The sequence below is a fragment of the Nanorana parkeri genome, unplaced genomic scaffold, assembly GCF_000935625.1.
Source record: "Nanorana parkeri isolate BGI_ZX_2015 unplaced genomic scaffold, ASM93562v1 scaffold2075, whole genome shotgun sequence".
Classification (NCBI taxonomy): Eukaryota; Metazoa; Chordata; class Amphibia; order Anura; family Dicroglossidae; genus Nanorana; species Nanorana parkeri.
In genome coordinates this window covers 124,755-148,718 of record NW_017308343.1, presented here as the reverse complement: position 1 = coordinate 148,718, position 23,964 = coordinate 124,755, and the positions used below count along the sequence as shown (strand labels likewise).

Here is a 23,964-nt window from a genome sequence, read left to right as displayed (position 1 = left end):
ATTGCCACACGCAAGGCTAGAGTGCTCGGATTTCACTTAAAGAAAAGGTGCCAAACCTACTGCAGATATGTGACAAGGTCAAATACTGTGGGCATGCTACAAGAGAGAGTTCAAGCATACTGTGGGATAAGGTTAAAGATTGAACAAGGTTTAGGAGTTGTTGAAGATGGGGAACATGCTTCAAGAGACAGTCATAGACTGGAAAACACATTAGAAGAAACTTCTATAGATCACTGATATTACAGTCCCTTTACAACTCAATGCTTCCACATTTTTGTTCCCTACAACCCCCTTAAATTTACTTATGCCATGTTTAATATTTTTCTCATTAAAATATTTAAAAAAATTAAAAGGGGTGAAGGGATGGACAGTACAGAGAAAGTATGATAACAGAAATAAACCAAGCTATTTAACTACTAGAAGCCAGAATATTTTCTTTCACTGGCCCATCTGCCAAAGATCCACAAAGGAGGACCCTTTCCGGAGGGTCACCCTATTGCGGCAGGGAATTGGTTAATTAACAGAAAGGTTAGGGCAGTGGGTGGATGCCCATATTCAGCCCTTAGGCCCCTTATAAAAAACACTAAATCTATTTTGAGCCCTTCATCAATGTTTACAGTAAAACAAATAATTATTTATGGATCACTCTGGATGTTTGTGCCCTTTATTCATGAACGATTGTGCGCTCAGGGCCTTTAGAACATCACCTTTGCAAATATAGTAGCTATGAACCAAAGTTAAAAATATGTTTTAATGTAACGCATGTTTTGTTCAAGTTGTATAATACAACACCTTCTGAACTCCGATTGGTAATCACTAATCCAGTAGTACATATCCGTAATTATTCCCAGTTTCCAATGTGTTTTTTGTCATTTTGGAAACATGAACGGAGGAAACCAGGGGGAGGAGATGTGCTCAGTAAGGCCTCATTCACACTACTGTGCATATACGCGCGTACGTGCGTATTGTACAATATGCAACATATGCAAATAAATGGCTCCATACACATAGCCGCGTATGGAGCCGTATATTTGCGTAGCGTAAAAATGCTCAAAAACAGAATGGAACCGAGATGCGTCCTGGCAGTGTATTTCTGTGCGTACAGTTCATTAAACTTTTCATTAGGAATAATGCATTCTGAGAATGCAAATAGTGCACGCATATACGCACATACATGCATAGATGCTCGTATACACGCGCATAGATGCGTGTGGGTGTGTGTATATACATAATATACAATTTTGCTTGCGTTGTGTGTGAATGAGGCCTTAAGAGGAGATGTGCTACTGCTTGTTGCAATGTGAGGCCCTTTGGATCTTTTGTTTAAAACTCAGATTCTAAAAGGTCTCCACCATTGGTTAGTCACTGGTTTATATTTGAAATAATTAGTGATTTGTCAAAAGTACTTTGATGTTTGCGATCCCACTGTTATTATAGGTTTTACAACATAAGGTTTGGATTTGATGATATTTACCCACAGTTCCTTTGTTCCTCTTTTTTTTTTAGTTTTAAAGTGAATACAAGTGATTACAGGTGCTCCTAAGCGTTTCTCCCCACTCTATGGGGTATGTTTTTTTAGTGGGGTTGATGTTAGTGCACAACAAGCTATTACTAAGACCACGTAAGGCAGAAATGCATCAGTGGTTGTTTTTTTGTATAGATGCATGCAGAATCACATTTGATTATCTTTGGAATAGCATCATGTGCCGTCTTTGCAGTTTTTAAGATAAGTACTCCGCAAGAGTGGTATCTGAGCACCAAATGTGGATTACAAGGATGCATGACAGGGGTGAGCTGTGTATTTTGTCTTTTTAGTCACCAAAGAAGGTATGCCTGGTGTTGAGTACATGCATGACCACCAGTCATGTAGACTTTGTCTTGAATACACATGCTTTTATTTGGAGCTAATATAATTTACTGCACTCAAATATAGTTGAAAAAAATCTTTATGACAGACTCTATTGTAATGAGGAAGGCATTATAGGATGAAAAGAGGACATTATGACAATAAGCCTTCCTAGATACTGCTCCGTTTTGTTTTACAAATCTCACCAAAGAGGCAAAACGTAATATATCAGTTTCACTTGGTTACGTATTCTTTGTAGTTAAAAATATACCTTGCTTTGTCCAGGCTGAGATGACATCAATGCAGATATAGTATAACAAATTGTCAGAAATAGTTGTTGGTGTGACAGAACAATACAATAGATTTTCATATATGACCATCATTTAAGTTTAAATAAATAAAAATAGAGATGAAGAGTAATATTTTAAATACTCACAAAGATTTCACCCAAAGGGATTTCCTAAGTACTCCTCCCATCATCCCTTTGGCTGTTGGCTTCTAATACTGTAATACAACCATGTTATCAACATTTTAACAATTTAAACTTTTACTTGTAAATTAGAAATATCAAGATAATATTTGGGCAACGCATATTAATTATATATTAAAGCTGAACTCCAGCCTTACCTTTGTTTCCCATACTTTTAGCAAGTCCTCTCCTGTGTTAAAACTGATTACTCTCAATTCCCTGAAAAGGTACATCTCTAAAATCTACCCGTTTAAATCTGTAGTAGCTATATTTTAGATTTCTCTGCCATCAATCATTTTGTTCCCATGCTTTATGTGAAAGAACACATCCCCAGGATCCCTATTGATGTGCCTGTAAACCAGTCAACCATTCAGCAGACTGCACAGCTAAAGTCAACAGCACCCAGTGGCTGCAGACCTGCAGGCTGCATACAATGTCACCGAGATCACTTGTACAAAACAAGCATTGGCTTCCCCACTGTACATTTAGCTCTGCTTGCCCAAATCAGGGCTAAATGTAGTAAACAACTATCCGCCCGGGCGTCGGGAGATAGGAATTCCACACCCCTGCTGCCCCTCAACTCCCTGCTGCCCCCAGGCCGGGCCTTGGTTGGCCTTGTGGGAAATCTGGCCCTGCCTGGGTATGTGTTATTTCATATTATTCTTTTGAAAAAGATTTAAGGCAGAGTGCTCTGATGTTTACAAAAGCCTGTCAACACCTTCAACCAACCTTGGAGCAAAGAGCAGCAGACAGACCTTGTGATAGCATCACAGCCTCAAAACAGATATTTCTTGAAAAACAAAATTATATGATTGAAAAAATTGAATTGCATATTGATCGGGGGGAGAGAGGAGCAAGACAAGTTATTAAATGCATACACTACACTTCAGCTTTAAACAGTTTGTACACCAGAAAAGTAATGTTATAAAACATTATATGAAACACACATATGTTTTTTATGTGTATCACACAAATTATTTTAGTTTAATCTGATTTTATTGAATTTTTTCACTTTAAACAAATGACAGTAATGTAAAATTACAACCATGTTCAAGTCTAAAATGTGTGTAGTATAACATCAACTGTGATACACTATAGAAACATTTGAAACAGAGATATTGACATACTGTTTATTGTACAAATCAGTGAGCTCTATTGTTAAAACCATCAGGTCATTACCGACAGAAATAAACCTGAGAATAGGTTACCCCAAACATTGTGGCGCACACAGGACAGATAGAAAAAAGGGGACAATAGGGGAGGACCACTGCCCAGTTGTTTGGAGGGAGGGTGAAGGGAAAAAATGGGGAGAAGGAGGGTAATTGTCTCCCTGCCTCTGCCATGGCCAGGTCTTAAGTGAGGTAAGAAACCTATTTGGCTATAACATCTTGAAGTTCCTGGGAATTGGAAATGGCTAAATACCATCCATGCAGCCCAAGTGAATGTAAATTGTTCTGTTTTGTCATATTCTTGAGTTATTAAATGTTCAAGAGTCCAGATTCCTTTAATATCAGTACTAGTTCACAGCAGGATAAAACAAAATAACCAACATGTTTCGTTGATCAAAAAACAAGTTTGCTTTCCTGCATAAAGTTATATTCATAATAGCATGTCTCAGTAATTTAATACATACTCATTAATTTGTGTTTTAAACCATATGTATCCAGAAATCTGATTTATTCATTTAAACACTGTCATGGTTTATTTTGTATTGTGGATCATTTGTCAGTACCTATTGTGACTGGTTCCTTTACTGTTAAGTAGTTTATATTTTGTGAGCAAGATGCTTTTTCTCAGCTATCAATAAGGCTCCAGTGGGGATGTGGTGGTTTTTAGAATAATTGTGTTACTATAGTTGTATTTTACAGTTTTCAAATAATTCCCAGTACATTTTATAATTATAAGTCTCAATATTTTTCAAGAAAAGATATCATGTCCAGCTTGATCTCAATAAGATTTTTAGTTTGATCAGATTTTATTGAGCTTAAACAAGGGAGAATAAACAGTAACAAAAGTCAAGGAAAGAAGTGAAGTAGCATAAGAAAAAACAATATTGTAGACTTGAGAACAATGAGCAAATATTACGCAACTAAGTTAACAAGGTTCGAACAGTACATTTAGGATAAACATCCGGAGAACAATTACGTGTTAAGCATAGAATGAGGAAAAGAAAAAAGCGCAAGAGTAGTAACCCAACCTAAGAAACAACCCTCACATACTGCATAAGGGTGTAAGTTTACAGTCGAGCCAAGAGTGCCATATATTTTCATATTAAGCCAGATTATTTCAGGAGGCATTGGTTAGTTCCTCCATTAACCTTAAATAATCAAACGTATAAAATCACTATTTAGTGGACAGAATTTTCGGAGTGGCCAGCGTGTAGGCATTAGGAGTTTAGCCGTGTTCAATAGATGAGAAGCTAAGGTCTTTCTGAAGCACTCTCCGACATATTCAAACAATGGAACAGGCAGCCCCATGGATTGAGTGGTACCGATACACCAGTAATGAGAGGGATATAATGAGTCACACGGGACCAGAATTTCTTGATTGTCATACAATACCAACAAAGGTGGAAAAAGGATCCGGAATGACCAAAGCCCCTCCAACAGAGTGGTGTATAAGCGGGTAACATTGAGTTCATGTTGACTGGGGTGTAATACCATAAGTCTAGAAATTTAAAAAAGGATTCCACTATTTGGAGGCTAATAGAAGTCACAGAACTGAGACTGAGCATCTTGATTTTCTGCTCGTCTGTTAGGGAAGTGGAAAACTCCTTCTCCCAGAGTCCAAATTATTCAGGGAAGGAGATTATTGGGATTCCAACAGCAGCTTATTGAGTTGAGAAACCCTATCTCCTGGGTGTATGGGGTGTAATAGGAGAGTTTCCAGTGGGTGTAGGCCATCTTCAAAGCGAAGAGGTTTCGGCAGTGAGGAAACAAAATTATGCAATTGATTATATCGCCAGGACTCAAAAGGACAAACACCCCACTTGAGAGTAGTTGCGAGCCAGTGCAAAGTTGGTGTAATCAAAGCATAGGAGTGGAAGTCCAGGCTCGAAAACTGTGATTAGACAGACCCGGAAGGAAGTAGGAATGACCTAGTTATGAGAGTAATGGTGAGTTTTAATGCCTTATGAGTTTGACATAGAGTTTAGCCCATAATCGCAACGCTGTTGTCGAAAGAGGAGAAGGGTTGTCAATAAGATTTCTGAAGTTGGTGGGAATCCAAATAGCTGTCGACAAAGGCAGGCCACAAATTGAATTTTCCAAGGTAACCCATTGTTTGGTATCTGAGTGGTAGGACCAGTACAGAACCTTGTTAATATTGGATGCTTGATAGTATAGGTTAAAATCTGGCAAAGCCAGACCTGCACGTCTCTTATTTCTAATGAGGACCCTATGGGAGATCCTTGGTCTAGAACGCTTCCTTATAAAATTACGAATAAGCTTATGGAAAGTCGTACAATAATAAGTAAAGCAATGGGGAGAGTTTGAAAAAGAAATAACACCTTAGGGAGGACATTCATTTTAATTGTTTTAATTCTACGGAGCCACAAGAGGTGAGATTTATTATTATGCCATCTGGTAAGGTATTGTTTGATATCATTAAGAAGGGGCATATAGTTAGCTGTGCAGAGGTTGGAATATCTCGGGGTAAGATAAGTGCTCAGATATGTCATCCAGGCGGATTGCCAGATAAATAGCGGGAAGGCTTTCAATTGAGCAGCTATGATATGGGGGACAGAGATGTTAAATATTTCTGACTTTATTTTAAAGTCTGAAATTTGTCCGAAGACCTCCAATTCCCTCTTAAAAATGGGGAGTGACGTATGTGGTCTCTGAATGAAGAATAAGATATAATCGGTGACGGCATATGCCACTAAGTTGTGTTCCTTACCTCCCACACTTATACCTTTTATATCTGCATTGTCTCTTATAGAAATCAGTAGTGGCTCCAGGGATTTGGGACAGGGGATAATGGGCACCCCCATGTCTAGTGCCATTTCTTACAGAAAAGCTGGGTGACCAGAGACCATTGACACTAATCTGTGTGGTCGGGATGGTATACAAGGAATTAATCAAATCTAACATTTTAGGACCCAGGCCAATGTACTGCAGGGTAGACATTACATAGGACCAGTCAACCCTATCAAATGCCTTTTCAGCATCTGTTGATAGAAGCAATGTAGGGTCATCGGTTTTAGAGACTATGGGGGGAATTTATCAAACCTGGAGTAGACAAAATCTGGAGCAGTTGCCTACAGCAACCAATCAGCTTCTCTAATCAGTGTGTTCAGTTAAGATTTGAAAATGAAAGAGAGAAGCTGACTGGTTGCCAAGCACAGCTGCTCCAGATTTTGTCTGCTCCAGTTATGATAAATTCTCACCATAGTGTATGTCTCTAAAAGCTAAGTGCTCGCAGGGTGTTATCCCTGGCTTCTCTTCCAGGAATAAAATCTGAAAACTGAATAGGTTTTAAAAAATTTTTTTCCCCTCATAAAGAGTTTTGTTATGTTTTTTGTGTGTGTGTGTGTTTATATATTTATACATGAGGTGATATGGATTCTATATTTCTACACTTATTTTTATGTCTGTTTTGTAACCTGAGGAAGGGGGAGGAAGGGGGAGATTTTGGGCTCCCGAAACACATTGGCTATTTTGTGTTATCCTGTTGGGAACTAGTGCTGATAGTAATGGAATCTGGACTGAAGTTTTTTGTTTGACACTCTCATTAGACTTTATACATGTGGATCTTCAACTCTGGGCTCCCACAACAAGACACCCCTTAACACATAAGAGGTGTCCTGTTGTGTTAAGAGCAACATTTCTGGAGCCACTGTGCCCTGTTATAATCTGACTGACTCAATGAAAATTTGTATCCAGTCCCATGTTTTCACATGTTTATGAATACTGCATGTGTTGGCTTGGCATCTCCAACAAGAGAGAGGTAAAAAAGATGAAGTGTTTGGACATCTGTGTGAGAATCTTGAAATGTTTCTCTTGTGCTTTACTCACTATTGACAGTCTGTGAAAATGGATTATGGCCCTTTCATTTTCCTCCAAATCTATAGGGGTTCTTAACTCCTTTACCCATATCGCCATATATTTGGGTAGGTTAGGGTGGGAGAGATGTTATATTATGTTAATCGCTTGAACACATTTAAACTATGAGCTCAATCATTAATCCGCAAATTGATCTTAGGCTGAGATGTGTATATTTTGAATTCCTCACATGATCATGCTAAAAAAAGGGCAATATCTTATACAACAAATGGCCTGTCGAAGACAACTCTATAAACAAGTGTTGCTTACAACTGCTATACAAATAGCTTGGGCAAACATTAATTTTGAACTGGATGTTTGGGGAAAAAACTCTTAAATGATTTTATGTTTTTCCTGATAAAAGTTCAAAATGTTGTATGACCAATTATGACTGCTGAGAAAAAGAGACATGAAACATACACGACTCAATACCTTGCCCCCGCTTGTTTAATAAAGAACACAGAAACTAATGGTTTGAAGGTCAAGGCCACAGTTTTATTGATTTACAGTAGGGGTAGCCAAACTTCAGCATTCCAGCTATTGTGGAATTACAAGTTCCATTAGACATCACAAGATGTAAGAGTCCAGGGCTTACTACACATGCGCCAATGGCGTGTTTCCGCAAGAGGAAATCCCCGCCAACTGCGCATGCGCCAAAGACCCGTCAGTGCGCCAACCTGCGCATGCGCAGAAGACCTGATGGAAAAAGGCAGGAAAATGACCAGGAGGCGCACAGGAAGTGACCTTAACCTGATGGAAAAAGGCAGGAAAATGCCCAGGAGGCGCACAGGAAGTGACCTCAACCTGATGGAAAAAGGCGCGAAAATGCCCAGGAGGCACACAGGAAGTGACCTCAAACTTCAATCATCACTTCCCTATATAAGCCCAGCCCAGACACTGCCAAATTGCTGGATTATCTTCAGTCCCCCCTTGTTCCTGTGCTAGTGTGTGATCTGTCTGAACTTGTTGTGACCTGGAAACCTATTTGACTACTCTTGATTGCTGCCTGCCATTGACCTCAGATTTGTACCTTGACCATTCTACTTCTTTGCCCCTTTTGTACTCAGCTGCCAGATTGGAACCGACCCCGGCTTGGATCTCGACCATTCTTCTGATTAACCCCTGTGTACTTCGTTGCCAGAGTGAACTTGACCTCGGCTTGGATCTCGGACTAAGGCTTGCACGGTGCTCCGCACCCCTGCCACCCGTGCCACTCGGTGTCCACCAAGTCTCTGTCTCCATCTCCAGAGACTTCAAGGACCTGAGGTGCAAGGGAGGCCTCCCCACTACTTCGGTCTCACCTCAGGTACGTGGCTCCCGTGACACAAGACTTCGGCAGCCACTGGCTTGACTTTTTTTTTCATATATGGGAGAGAGGGATCTTTCAGTGAAGGAGCCAGGGGTTAAAAAGGCAATGCTCCTGCCCATCACCCCTTATAATTAACTCTCTCTTGCCCAGCCCTTTGAAGAACTTAAGGGATAACTCCACTTTTCCATTTGCAGTTTTATATTGCATAGCCAATAACTATAACTAGGGGGGAAAGACAGGCTTCCAGCCAGTCAAAATCCCTTTCCCTAGGGTACAAGGACTCATTTCCTCACCCTAATATAAAAGTATTCCATGCCCAAACAAACAGGGGTTTGTACTTTACATGCTCGTAACTTGAATTATTAATGGACATGTGGTGTTATACAACAAATCCAAAACAAAAGCTTTCCCTCATCTCTTTTGTTAAATGGAAATGTGCCCCCTGGTCCCTCGGACAGTCCTTTTGAGCAGATAAATTCAGTTCATTGATATATATTAAAATATTAGTTTTAATAGATTAATATTAAAACAAACCAACTATTAGCATCTGCACAATGATGTGCAAAATCGTTTGGCTATACTCTTAAATTGAATCTAAATGTCTCAAACATGGTCTTCATGGATAATAACATTTCCATTGGGTTAGAAAGGCTGCCTGGGTTCCAGCAGCTTTCTGGGCTTGGGCCCCCTAAATAAGCAGGTAATGTGTGAATATATCTTACATCTGCTAGTTAGGTACAGTTCAAAAATATTTTATTGTACTGTACTAGTTTGGAAGTTTACATTGAATATACTTTTCCAGACCCACTTCATTTACCCACTTAATTTGTTGGCTTTGTGTAATCATACAATCTAATTTTTTTGCATTTACTGCACGTTTGGTAGGTAGGGTATAACTATTATCTCAATACCTGAAAGGGCAAGTTCTGGTGGAATTCTGAGAACTGAGGACTTACTTTACCATGACTGTAAATTGTGGTGCCATATGCAACCTGTTGTAATCCAACAACTTTTCATAAGTTATCCGCACACTACACATTTACTTTAGTGTAAATTTTCATTGAATATATTTTGGGTTATTGTTCCAGCGTTTACTTTAAAGTGAATCTGTGCTGTGCCTATATGGGCAAAGCTACATGTATGCTTTAATTGTGGCCTCACCAGCAACTTCATTCAGCCACCAAGAGTGGAAAATACCTGGTACTTTAAGGTAAGAGGATCATGTGACTCACTCCCCTTCCTTGCATGTGACAATTCTGGCACTTGGAAACTTGACACTCAGGCACCCACACACTGCCTCTCCAATCTCATGTACAGGGTACACTGCAGCATTGCGCCCATTCATCCACATATAATTGTACATGATATGATTACCTGTAGAACGGGAGAGATGTTTGTCACGGGACACAAGCTCTCTGCGTCCGTCTACAATTATATGCGGACAGTCATGGACAGATCTGGACGCTGTCAACCTGTCATTAACTTGAATGGGCACAGAGGCTGCATCTGTGCGAACACACCTGGAATTCCTTCCGCAAGAATTCATAGGTTCTTGCCACAGGAATCTCAAACCGCAGATTTTAACATCGTGTGCATGAGGTCTAAGTCCAGCAAGTAGAGCCTTAAGGTTTTGGTGTTTGAGAAACACTATAATTAAATATGTGTTACATAAATTTTTCAATGATCAGGCTACTAATCTATATACTGTATACACTTGGACAAAACTACATGATATTACAGGATTGCTAGCCCACTTTTGTTTGGAAGCTAATTACAATGCATCAAACACAGCACACTACTACTAAAATACGATGAAAGCGATTTCACAACTGCATTCAGATTTATACAGCTAAAATGTTAGGATTAGGCTTGTATTTCACTGTAAATGTCTTGACATCTGATCCATTAAGCCATTTCACAGACTGACAGAGAGAACACTGCCTTCAGAGCGACATAATTGCCACAATCAGGATCATCACAAATTGGAAAGAAGCCTAGAAGAAAAATGAATACTGTTTAGGAAGTTCTGATACTGTATAGGAGAATTTTTATATGTAAAAATATATTTCACTTATGTATTTAGCTGTTTGTCTGGAGTTTCACTTTAATGCAGCCCTTACAAGAATGACAGCATATAAGAGGAGCATTATTCAGCTATTATAGTTTTCTATATGCTATAATCTGCCTAGTTTATGTAGCATATTGAGAAGACAATGTTTATGTCTGTGGATATCGGCAGAAAATCACAGCCAACCATTCTCTGGGTGTCATTTTAGCCAATTGTTCAGGTTTTCGCCTTAGAACACCAGTGGTGGATGTGTCTAACCATGGTCACCTGTCATGGACATAAATGTGTAGGCTAGGGCAATCCAAACATGTATTTATATTTAGTGGGTGAGGTCTAACATACCTATTTGCCATCTTGTAATGTGAATCATCCCCTGAAAGTTAAATTCGTTTTTTGGAAAAGGTGAGACATTTAAGAGTTTTTTTCTGAGATTTTCAGTGTTGTCTGTGGCCCTTATTGGGTATGTTTCCCCTGACCTTCTGACCCCATGATAACTGTCAATTGAACAGAAAGTTGTGGGAAACCTCACTAATGGGACAAAGACCTCAATAAAATCATCACAAAGATTTTTACCACTTCTCACGATACTAAAGAAAATGTTATTGCTGTGTTCCCATTGGGGAACTTTCTCTTCACTTGGCAGTGGTAACTGTGGTAGCAAGATAGGGAAGTCTTCCCATTAATGGCAGGACAGGAGGTTATATCATGTTCATCCTAATTTGTATTCAGTTTTTTAAGGAGTAGGGGATGCCAAAAACCTCAGAGAGACCTTTGTTCTTACTATCTGTGCCCATGACAAGGACATCTCCTCTCACTTCCTGCTCCAGTGACAATGGTCCAGTTTTGATTGGAGTTTTCACCTAAATATTTTGAACTTGAACCCTCATCTGGGCCTGCACAAAAATAATCTACAAAGCACTAGTCACTAAAAACCAGGATATATCTTGCCTGCTAATAGTGGTATTTGTTAAACATAGCAGCAAGGGTATTTAAAACCCATTTTTTTAAGGGTTAGCTGATCATGATTGGATTTTCCCGAAATATACTTGATGATACTTACAGATATTCTGAAAGAAGGATTTGCAGTATTAGTGCAACTTGTTCCAGATACACTTGCGGATGTTGAGTTGTAGGTGATCGTGCAGCTTGCAACATTAGTCCAGAAGACCTTCTCTGACTGCACCACAGTCGCCCTGGAAGAGGAAATATAGTCATTTTATTTAATTTAAATATAAATGTAAAATGCAAAGTGAATTCCAGGCATAATATGAAGCCCAGCTATTATAAGCAACCCCCCAATGCAGCTGTATAGTGTGTTGTGTTTTGCTTTGTTTTGTTATTTTCTTATCCCCTTACCCTTCTTAGAATAGACTTAGAGGGTTATTCACAAAGGATTAAGCCAAAGCATCGGCTAATCCTTCGGCTCACTTTGGCCACCGGAGCCCTCCAGTTCAGTCGAAGTGAAGGGCTGCTGCACAGGCTACTCACAATAGCCCATACAGCAGCCAAGCGGCTCGGCCGAGCTGTCTACATACAGCAGGCTGTCAGAATACCCGACCAGAGCGGGCAGCTCGTTGACTTCCAGCTCTGATCGATCGAAGATTTTCTGGCTGGCTTCTTCGATCCACCGATCGAGGGATGTCGATCGAAAAGGGTGCCGACAGTGTCACACACTGCAAATTTCGGCCAGTTCCTCAAAAACCTGGCCGAAATTTGAATAGTATATGGGCACCTTACTGGTGGTTTAAAGCTACCAGGAGTTTTTTTATGAGTTAACAAATGGGGATACCAGCTGAAGATACTAGTCCGGTAGGTACGCTTGTATTCTCATAAATGCTGCATCACAAGTGTAAAAGACCCACTCTGTGCTGATATCAGCCCACATGCATGGGTACAGGGCTTTTCAGTACTTTTAGTAGGTCAGAATATGTCACTATAATTGGCCAGATTGTGCAAAATTTACTAGCCTCCCATACTATCCCTTTCCTAATGAACTGATAAAAGAAACTTTAGATCTCTTAGTTGTTAGTCATGTTGTTAAAATAAAACATAACACATGGATCTGATTATTTCAGATTTCTCTGTGAGTGGACTAGAATTATTGTGTGTTAAGAGTGTAGAAGTAAAGTACAATTGGGATAATATAATTTATGGGCACATATTTCCTCATATCATTCTCAGGGTTTGCAAAAGTTCCTTGATTTTTATGTATACCATGGCAGGGCTCTTCTTTATTCAAAAACCCAGTCTAAAGTTAAATTTTGCAAGCTAAGCTTCACCACACCTGTACTGTAGGATTCAGTGTAACCACAATAGTACTTATTTAAGGAATTAAATAATTAGTGTGTCAGTTTGGGGGACCTGAAATCCAATGGTCTAATTACACAGCTAGTTCTCAGGAAGAATCATTATTTGAGAGCTGAAAACTCCATTGTACAAATGAAGAAAAAGGAAATATCCTTTAAGTATATGGAGAATACCAATTCCATTTTATAAACCATGTTGGAACCTATGCAGCTTTAAAGATTAGTGTGCACTAAATGTGAAATCAGTAATAATGTGTCCCTATCTTGACAACTGATAGATAGCGGTCTATTCAAAACAAAGCCCTTGCAAAGAAACGCACCTTATTTTTATGTCTGAGTTGCCGCTTGATGGGGCCAACCATTTCACCTGCACATTTGATTTTGAGGCTTTAGATGTTTGACTCACTGCACTCTGAAAAACAAAGGAAGGCAGTGGGATAACAACCATCATATTTTCTGTGGTGAACATTTCATTAAAGTGTATGTCAGGGCAAAAAAAAAATCATGCAGTACATCTCTGCAAAACATGCACAATTTCCTATATTTTATCCCTTTAAAAACCTGCAAGTACAGAGAAATACCAATTGTTCCTGGCAGATCAAGCACTCCTCATTTCCTGTTGTGGGCTGACAATAGAGTGCCTTTGATGCACTGAAATTGCAAAAAATCTTGCCAGCTCATTCCAGCTCTCTCTTTCCTCTTCTTAATAACACAGGGTGGGGGTGTTCTGTAGTGCACTAAGAGAACTTGGAGGGCCGATTAGACTCATAGCGATAACTCAGGCAGCATGCACAGGACTCAGGCCATCTCTGGATTTCTGGCAGAATCAACAGGTATTTATTTAACTGATCAATCAGATATAGTAAAACACTTTCTATGGTATATTTAACAGACCAAATGGAAGCAATATTAGAGTCATTTGTTGTTAGGGATTAATTAAACCTTAAGTAAAATAAAATTTTAAAAAATAAAATTTAAATAGATGGGTGTGTGGGTGCTGTTTTGTCTGCTAAAAGAATTTGTATTTGTGTCCATACAGTCCTGAGATTTACACAGCCAGACAATGAATAGTCAGTAAATGATGAGCGATGATGAGTGCTTTATTCTGCTTACTGTTCTGTCCTCCTGTCACCATTTTCAGTGATTCAGTGTAATATGTGCATGCTGCGCACCTGATTGGCTCCAAGTACTGCCATTCGCTCTCCATGCTGTGCAGGGATTGCAGGAGGCTGATACCAAGTAAAATTCAGCTATTTGCATTTAAAGAATCTGTAAAGCCAGTCACTTATATTTTATATAGGCTTTTGCTTACTTATAGTAGGTTTCAGTATTTTTAAACCTGCTTTCATTAAAATGAAGACTACAAGTGGCTGTTTCAACACACATCACTCAGGCATGGTCCACTGTGTGTATAAGGGTTAATCCCCAATTCTGTATTAGAGCCCTTTCTTACTTTTCAGTTGTGATATGTAACACATGTAACATGCTTTAACTTGTGTGGTTCCATTAATTTTCAAAGGTACCCTAAAGCACTAACTAAAAGCACCTCCTACGCACATGCTTTGCAGTGCACCACAATTAATGGTAATACACTACAGTGTGTTTTGGTGCACTGCATTAAACAAAAATGTGGTATGTCAATATTTTGGATGTTCTGTTGCCCATTATTTTCAATTGGCTGTTTTAATAAAATGAACATTAACAAGGTACATCAATGACGCGTTGACACGATGCACCAGTACGTGTAGGTGTTTGGGTGTAAATGGTCCCCTAATGTTCCAGTGCTATTATAACCTAGGCAGGAAACAAGATGTAGCTTGCCTGAATGAGTCTTTAAGGGAGGGCGTATATATAGTCTGACAAAAGAACTAATTTGTCACCAAACCTTGTATTTGTTATAGCAAACAGTTAGATTAAATTACCTCTGAGAAACCTGGTACTATTATTCTTTCTGGGAACACAGATCAACCAGTTTGCTCCAGCAAACTGGTCCAACAGGCATATCCTACATGTGTATTTGATTGTTTTGGATGATAAGAATTATAAAGTAATTCAAGTAAGATTGCTACAGTATGCAATTAATTGCCTCTTGCTTGTCCATAAATACAAAATGCTACCCCAGAGCTTCTTCATGTGATTTTTAAATTTCATTAGTGACTTATATCATCATGTCCCCTGTTAGCTCATGTGAACTACAGCACAATGATTGGCTCTGTGTGCTTCTTCTCCCTCTCACAGTCTCATTTCTTATTACCATATACTGCAAGATACTTATACAAATCCAATTCAGATTCAGGTGCTTACTCTGTTTGCATTAACAATACATTTGATTTAATTTGTGTCTTTACGGTAGATCTGTTTGGAGATTATAATTTAAATTTGTTTGGAGTTCAGCTTTTAAGGACTCATACGTGTTACCATCTAGTTGTACAAATGTTCTTAAAGTGGACCTTTACCCCTATCTTTACAATAACAGCAAACACACCTTTAGAAATGTTTAGTAATGACAATCTACAAACACATACTTCTAGATAATTGCCGGCTTTGTATTCTTTGCATACCTTATTTCTCTTTTCTTCCCCAGTCTTCTGGCAGTGGCCATGTTTACTAAGGTCAGATTACTAGCTCTCCTTTTACTTCCTGGATTTCTGGCAAATGTGACTAGACATGTGACTAGGACATGTGACCATGCACCTCATCTCAGGGGAGGAAAATGCCTTTCCCTGAGATCTCCTGAGATTACAGATGAGATTTCTCAGCAATGCCCTGCTGGTGACAATGCAATCCCAGTGTGCATTGTTATGGCAAACTGAAGTCTTTTTGCCCTTTCAAAGCAGGAAGTGAATGCTCTGCAAGTGTAAGTATTTCAAACTTTCAGCAGTTTACATCTGACATGTCTATGTTATTATTAATCATCAAACATAGAGGGATGCATTGGTAGAATTTGATTTTTAAGTGTAAAGGTCCGCTTTAAGGTCTACCAATAACTATGTAGTGAGAGAACCTACTCACTTAAATATAAGCTAAATGGAAAGTGTAGGTAGCCATTCATACAACATAGTTGTTGGTAAATCTAAACTATATTACATGGAAATTGTACAGTCAGATTGTAACATATGTAGACAGTCTTGGTGTCCTGTCCTGTAGCTAGAAGGTAAAACCACTGCATAGTAGTAGGCATGGCATGGTATATACTGGACTAGTAGCCATAGCTCTGCAAGGTAGGAAAAACTTGAGTAACGGCCTGCTAGACTGGTAAGTATTACTAATCTTCTTTTTCAGGCTGCTTGTATTTTAATGTTTTTGCTCTAGTAATAGGGTCACTTATACTTCTTCAGCATCCACATTTGCATAGTCTACCTAATTTATCATCATAGGTTATACTTACTGCAGCTGTAGAACATGTGAGGGTCTGTGCACTGCTGTCTATGAGCTGAAAGGAGCCCAAGGGGGTTTCTAAGCTGCCTGAGCGGGCTTGAATTAGGAATCCTTCAAATTTTGAATTTCCACTCAGAGTCACTGCAAAGTAAGAAAGATATAAAATATATTTAGGTTACAAAATGTACAACGCAACAGAGAAACAGAAATATCAAATTATTTTTTTAATATATTTTTTTCTTTATTTGGGACATGCAAAGATAACAAAGCAAATATAAATAGTAACATATGACCTCCTGACACAGCTGGACATGGTGATCCAAGACATATAGACGTATGGGTGACCACAAGCACTTCCAAAGAGAAATCAGCCATCACAGTTATATATTAGACATCATAGGCTAAGGTCTAGTATCATAGCAACTGAAGGACCATCATGTGCTGAGAGATACTGTGGCCGTGTTAATAAAAGGGAAAAAGCTAAACTGGGAGGGAAACAAAAAAAAAGTGGAGGAGGGGTGTGGCTTGGGAAAATGAAGGGGAGGGGAGGAAAGAGAGAAGGGGCCAAGAATAGAAAAGGAATGAAAGGAAGACTAGGAAGGAGAAGAAACAAAAACAAAAGATAAAAAGGAACATAGAAAGTACGTGAGGGCAGATGCAGATGCACACAAGTCAATTATGGCTGAATTGCATGATATGAATATAACGAATTACCTTCAAGCAGTGACCATTGCTTTCAGATTTAAATACTGGGAATTTTTTAATTGGTTTTGATGGGTAACATTCTGCATTGCTTTATGTGCAGGTTTTTTTTTTACATGAAGGAACATAAAATATTTATTTAGTAATGTAATACATTAATTAATTGATACACTATAAAGAGCAACAAGTTAAATTTGGCTTTTGTTGATGTAAAAATAGCTTTAGACAACTTTTGACAACTTGTATCGAATGCTTCATGACCTATGCAATCAGTTTATTTTTGTAAATTTGTTACGATGTTCAGAAACTAAATGCTAGAGACTTGAAGGACTTTGTCTTAACTCCAGTGTAAGCGGATGTTGGGAGTGACTGTCCTATCCTTTAGCACTGTTTCTTCAATGTCTTCTGCTACCTATTTGACCAAGCATGTGGCTGCTCAGAACTTTTGCTGCAATGCTTGCATACAGAATGAGATAACCAAAACTTCCCAGGAGGACATGTATCAGGTGTAGCAACCTTTGAATCAATATTTAATTGATCTGCAGAGTGATGCAACTCCCCCTCCCCCCAAGCAAAAATGAAGGATGAAGGTGCAAAACCGGAGCACTTTTCCCATACTCCAGTGAAGAAACCATGCAAAGCAACATGTAGACATTAAGAGACACTAAGGAGTTTCCAGAATCTTGAAGATGACAGACTTTAGCGCACCTACTCTAAGAAAAGTCCTTACAGTGGTGCAACAATATAATTCTTTACTTGTCTCCCTAACGACTCAAATACAGTGGGGTAGGGAAGAGATAATGTTTATCGTGCCTAAGCTTCAAGGAAAACATAACAACATGGAAGATACTATATTCCTTCTTCACCAAGAGACTAAACTTGCCCTACAAAAGTCTACCTAATCCTAAGGAACTAGCTCATATTAAAAAGAGACATAGTAATATTAAAGGTAGCAATATTAATATTAAGGGTAGCAATCCAGCATCCAAGTACAGAAGGTAGCAATCCAGCCTCCAAGTATATTAAAAATGGATCTTAACCTGGTGGCGATGCCCATTAGCCACTCGCTTTTGGATCAAGATATTCAAACTGATTATTTCCCTTTTTAACATACATGTTTCCAGCAATCTTCAATATGCCCTCTTCCATCTGTCTATACCCGGAACTACAGCGTGTTTATTTTTCTAGCAGCTAAGTTAACGATGGCAGGCAACTGGAAGAGACAACAAATCTCCTATGTGGAATTTGTAAATAGGCTTGATTATATCATGCTCAATGAATGCCTTTCCAGTATTCCAGTATTTTAGAGGACAATTATTGTAAATGTCTGGGTATTTGGGAACCTTAGCTCCTATATCGCCACCCTGACATGGATCCAATGAGCTACCGGAGAATCTGATTTCTGTTTTGAGCATTCAGATGGTTCTGGTGATAGTGCTGGGGTTTGCCCAAATGTGGGACCCACCAATGGTATTAGTGTGACGGATACTATTACCATTTCCCGTATTGTCTATCCTCTTTCTTCTCTCTTTCTGTGGGGTCTCTCCCCGCTACCTTTTTTTTTTTTTAGATTTTATTTTATTTTAATCTCCTTCTCTGGCTTCTCTCCTAGGAGGTGTAGTCCTGTTAACTTTGCAGCTGCACAAAATGTTAAATCTTACCACATGGTTAAGGATGAGACACCCACTTGCTCTTGAATTTGTAATTCATAGGCTGTAATATTGCATTTATTATGGGTATATTGTTCTCTGCCTAACTACTGTTTTGGAGCAACGTCAACCACTTACCTATGTTTAATATGTGTTAAACTTTAATAAAATTATTGAAACAGAAAAATGGCTCTTAACCACTCTTGGAAAGAACACTCTCAAACCTCTCTTTGTTGTGGAAAGAGTTCACTGAGTGAGTACAACTTTGCCCTTGACCCAGGGTATCCCCCCCAGACTGGTTATTGAGCTACCACTATCGAGTTATTATCCTTGGTAACTCTGGAGAGCTTTAGGCTGTTACTCTGAATGAAGCCAAATCCTTGCTGCACAACCTGCAACTCATTTATGCTATGCTGTTCCCTGCTTATCACAGGGTGGTGACCTCAGTCATCTCACTTTTTTTAAGGCAGCAACATTCTGTTTTTTGCAAAAATTTGCCAAAAACAAATTGAGGATGCTCATAGTGACAATTATGGATGGTGCTATGTGTATTTCAAAGAATCAAAGTGTTTTTATTATGTCCCATAAGTCATATAGCCATGTTTTGGAATTGTGCAGGATCCAATAACACTGTGTCGCCGAGCGGAAGTGACCATGCTGGTCCCAAAATGTTGGCTTTACAACCTACAGTAGACATCAAAATTCAGACGAAATTTGGACATTCTGACACATCCGAATTTCTGAATCCCACTGCATCAGAATATGTCCAAATGCGAATTTCTGTTTCTGATTTTCAGATCCCGTCCGAATTTCATTCAAAAAGGAAACTGAATCGAGCATGTGACTTTTCTGGCCAATTAGATGTATTTTTTGGTTTAATGAATGGTTCTGAACACGAATTTAGTAACAGGAAATTCTGTCTGTCCCCATAAAAAGACTAGGGACTCTTTGAGTATCCTTACATGAACATACAATGCTTCTAGATCTATACCCATTGTTAGGGCAGACAGTGTTTAAATCTAGTTTACAATAGATAGAGAGATATGCCATAACAGTACAGGCAGGGTTAACATTAACCTGCCCACCCCTTTGCATTCCAGAGGCACGTAAGGTAAGTAAAGAGATAAACTTTTTTTTTTCCAGAATACAGCATGTAATATGCAAGCAGCAATTGTTTTAGGTATGCAATGTCAATGGAAATTAATATAAACTAGATATTAACCCAATTCAGCTGCAAAAGTGGAAATGCACTTTAAGCAAAGGTAAAAGGAAAATTTCGCATTGTACAGGAAATCACCCACAATCATGAATTGCTATACTATACAACTGCCTGCTTTCTACTAGTATGTGAAGTAAATTACATAATATGGAGAGCAAATATTGTGGCATCCCAGTACAGAGAGATTTAAAAAAAGTTACTGTACATGGACTAAAAAGATGCATATTACTTTTCAAGTTATACCAATGCCACTGCTATCTGGCACATGCAGGATAGAACCACCCAAAATACTAAACCCAGGTTGCATGGGCGGGGATTTGTGTTTTTTTTGCCGGTTCTATCTTTGGATATGCTGGATAGTAGCAGCACCGATATCATTTGTAAAAAGAAAGGAAACTTTGACTTACCATCCAACAGACAAGTAATATGGATTTTATTATTTTAGAGCCCACCCTGGGTCCATGTTTGTTAACATGGCGACAGGTTTGCTTTTAAAAGTATAATATACATTGCAAGCCCACTTTCCAAATTACTATTAATAACTGGTAGGCATGGATATAGACATACGTATTCACTACTTTACTCATCATTCTACATTACCTGAGATTTGCTCTCCAGCACTGTAAGTGGTTTTAGAAACAGTCAAACTGTAGGGGGCATTGGAGGTCTGAGCAGAGGCTCCATGATTAGGAACCATTGAAGAGCAGGACTCCTGAACTTGTCCATCTGGATAGGCATTAATGGAGCCATAAAGACACAAGATAAGCAGGATGATGATACTGTGAGCTGAAGCGGAAATATCCATCTGCATGGAATCTGAAACATCAAACATATACATATTTACAGAAAGAAACTACATAAATATATATAAGAAATTAACAATATAACTTACCCTATACTAATTAATGTCAGTTTTTTTTTTTGCTAATGAGAATGACATTTAGATTAATATTAGCTGTTGTTGAACAGCTAAATGGAATGTGTGGCTTTAGCCTCTTGCTGCCAGGCCCTGCTTCCCACTTTTTACCACCAATATCCAGACCATTTTTGCTTTTTTGTTTTTTATACTTTTTAGTCATTTCAGTCATTTTGGTGTCACCCCTCCAATGGTCTTACCCGGGTACGGGCCGCACCCCCCTTGTGACGCCACTGTCTGAAACTAGTGCTGGAAGGTTTGAATCCAGTGACGCCAATCCTGGGAAATACTTTTGCATTCACTGACCAATTCTGGAAATATTTGTTTTGCATTTATCAATACCAATGTGTAGGGTTATTAGTGCATCCACTGAAGCCAAAGCTGGGGCTTTTTATTAAATTCAATGACATCAATGCTAGGGGTAATTATTGCATCCACTGAAACCAATGCTGGGGGGTTTTATTGTATAAATTCACACCGCTGCTGGGAGTTATTACTGCTGATGCCAACAATTTTACTTCGACTTTCTCTTCAGTGTGCCCCCAAGCCCTATTTTGTCTAAGACATAACAAAGGGGCCATCCAACAAGCTATATGCAGCCAAGCGACACTCTCTTCAATGACCACGCTTTTAGGCCATGTGCACATTTGTTCAGCTTGTGGGCATGCATCACATTTTACGTCTCATACTCTTCAAAGTGTCCCTCATGTGTGTTTGCAGAAGTTAGCAACTATGATAAAGGATCCTATCATACAACCATTTCTACCTTGCCATTAGAGAAAGGTGAAAGAGGCATGCTGCAAACACCTCTTTATGCTAGCTTAACCAGGAGAAAAAGTGAATAAACAACATGTCTGATCACTTCTACCCATGCCAAACCTGAGCAATTATGTTCTACTAATGCCTCAAAGACATTAGGTCATCATCTAATCTCTAAGGGCACCTGGAGTACAAGCATATATCCCTGTACAAAGCATGAGAAATGGGCTCAAATGTCATTCAGATTAATTCAGTATTAGCAAGCAGAGAAAGCAATTGTTGATAATAAATCTCTAGGGAAGGTAATTATACTGCTTTGTCTTCTGTGGGAAGGAATCATACTGGACAAAAGGGAAATGTACTAAATCTCTCTGCTAACAGGAATATCCTAAAAACTGTATTTATTATATAGCTACAGCATAGAACTCCTTGACCAGTTTGGAACACAGTCATGGGAACCCGGAGTGAATCTCACTGATCACTGCAGGTAAGAGTTACCCTAAATATTCTTGATTTGTGTAGGCCTGTATATATAACGCAAACACACACGTATAGAGACAACATACATACAGCATGTAAATACACCTTCCTATAAACGCTTGTTTCCACAGTATACAGACTAACATAGCAACTGTGAGTTTCAATCCCAATAGAGTAAATGCTTTCTTTTGTGCTCTGGGATTCAAACACACTGACAATGCTTTTTATCAGGATGGGGCAACTTCGGAGCACACATACAGTATGTCTATAAGTAGCTAACTCTAATAAACTCATGATTTATAGATAAAATAGCCCACAAATATTTACCTATATACATGGTTGGGTAAGAAAATATAAGAGAAAAAGGGGGTAAAAATAAATAAATATATATATATATACAGCATTTCAGGTGGAGAAAAGTGAAAACAGGCAGAGAGCGGTGAGGTAGCGGAAATTTTCTAAATTTAGATATTCATTCATATACAAAGAGAGATGCATGGGCACTATGAGTAAAATAGAGCAAGATAGTGAATAGCAGAGGTCCACATGAAAATCATATTTTCATAACGTAGAGTAGAGCAAAGAGAAGAGAGTTGCTGCTAAACTATTAAAGGTGAAAGTGATCACTCCTGGAAAGAATGCATATCTGCTGCCATTCAAATACGCACTGATTTAATAAACGATCAGCGTACAAACATGCAAGCTAGCACTGCCACCGGGGAAACTTGTAGGTTTGTGGCAGTGAACAAGGATGCATGCAAGTAAATGTAAAGACAAAGTGGCTTTAATGGCTTTTGTAATAATGTCACTTTGGTTTGCCTTAATGTCTGGCTATATACTAAAAATAGCGATCCCTCGCATATATATGCAGCAGGTCCCCAGGCATTCTATAAATCATTGTCATTGTATGTGGTGTTTTCTGCATAGCCTATGCTGTGGGTTGCACACTTACCTGTGATCACACAAGCACTGCTGTTCTTGGTACAGGTAGACTGTGTTCTCCTCCCCACAGTTCAGTGACTGTAAAGCAGACAAACACTCTGAGCAAAGGACTTATTGATAGTCATTACAGGGAGGGGTCTGGGTATATATTTCCTGGTGAAACTGTAAGGTATATCTGTTTACCGCATCCTACAATTAATTAATGGCCAAGACCTGAGTATTTAGGCACCACACCCCTAGAAACAATGGTAATCACAAAAAGAGAATGGGGGGTTTTGAAGGTACCAAATGACAATTCCAAGGCAATTGAAGATAAAAAATATATAGTGATTAAAAAATTAATTGATATAAAATTCATTCGTGAAATACCTCCAAACAGATATCTCCTAAGAGGGTCACTCCACTTCTATATCTACAGGTCAATAATACATGATTGATTTAGGACAATACATATGATGACATGATTTGAAATAAAGACATGATTAATGCTTAATTTATTCGGAGTGGAGGAGTCACGTACTTTCCCAACATTTCACGCTAAAAAGCGCTTCCTCAGGAGATGGAGGAAATCTGCATAATTGGAAAAATCAGTAAACATGATGTGCGAAACCAAAATTGTATAATGGATGAATAACCAGGTAGGAACAACACCTACCGATTTGGTCAGGTTGACATGTGTGCATCTGAGCAGACCGATCCGAGCAGTCAATCTACGTGGATACATTGATCCTGCACACACACACACACACTAAAGCAGAATAATACAGCCCCCCATTGTTTAACCCCTCGCCCCACCCCCTTTCCTTCCCCCCCTGCCCAGAGAAAGACCCATGGCCTGCACATTCCCTGGTGATCCAGTGGTTGATTAGTAAGGTCTGG

At 38.9% G+C, this 23,964-nt stretch overlaps 1 protein-coding gene across 1 annotated transcript in view; it reads right to left on the bottom strand.

The window, feature by feature from the left end:
• Positions 1-10,609: 10,609 nt before the first annotated feature.
• The window catches only part of LOC108800593 (putative ferric-chelate reductase 1), a 37,452-nt gene continuing 24,097 nt past the window's right edge, over positions 10,610-23,964 (bottom strand). The window contains exons 2-6 of the mRNA XM_018572573.1: positions 20,589-20,804; positions 16,429-16,559; positions 13,361-13,452; positions 11,795-11,927; positions 10,610-10,660 (exon numbers count right to left, since the gene is read on the bottom strand). Of these exons, the coding sequence (XP_018428075.1) occupies positions 10,610-10,660; positions 11,795-11,927; positions 13,361-13,452; positions 16,429-16,559; positions 20,589-20,804 (623 nt within the window). The remainder of the gene's footprint in view (positions 10,661-11,794; positions 11,928-13,360; positions 13,453-16,428; positions 16,560-20,588; positions 20,805-23,964) is intronic.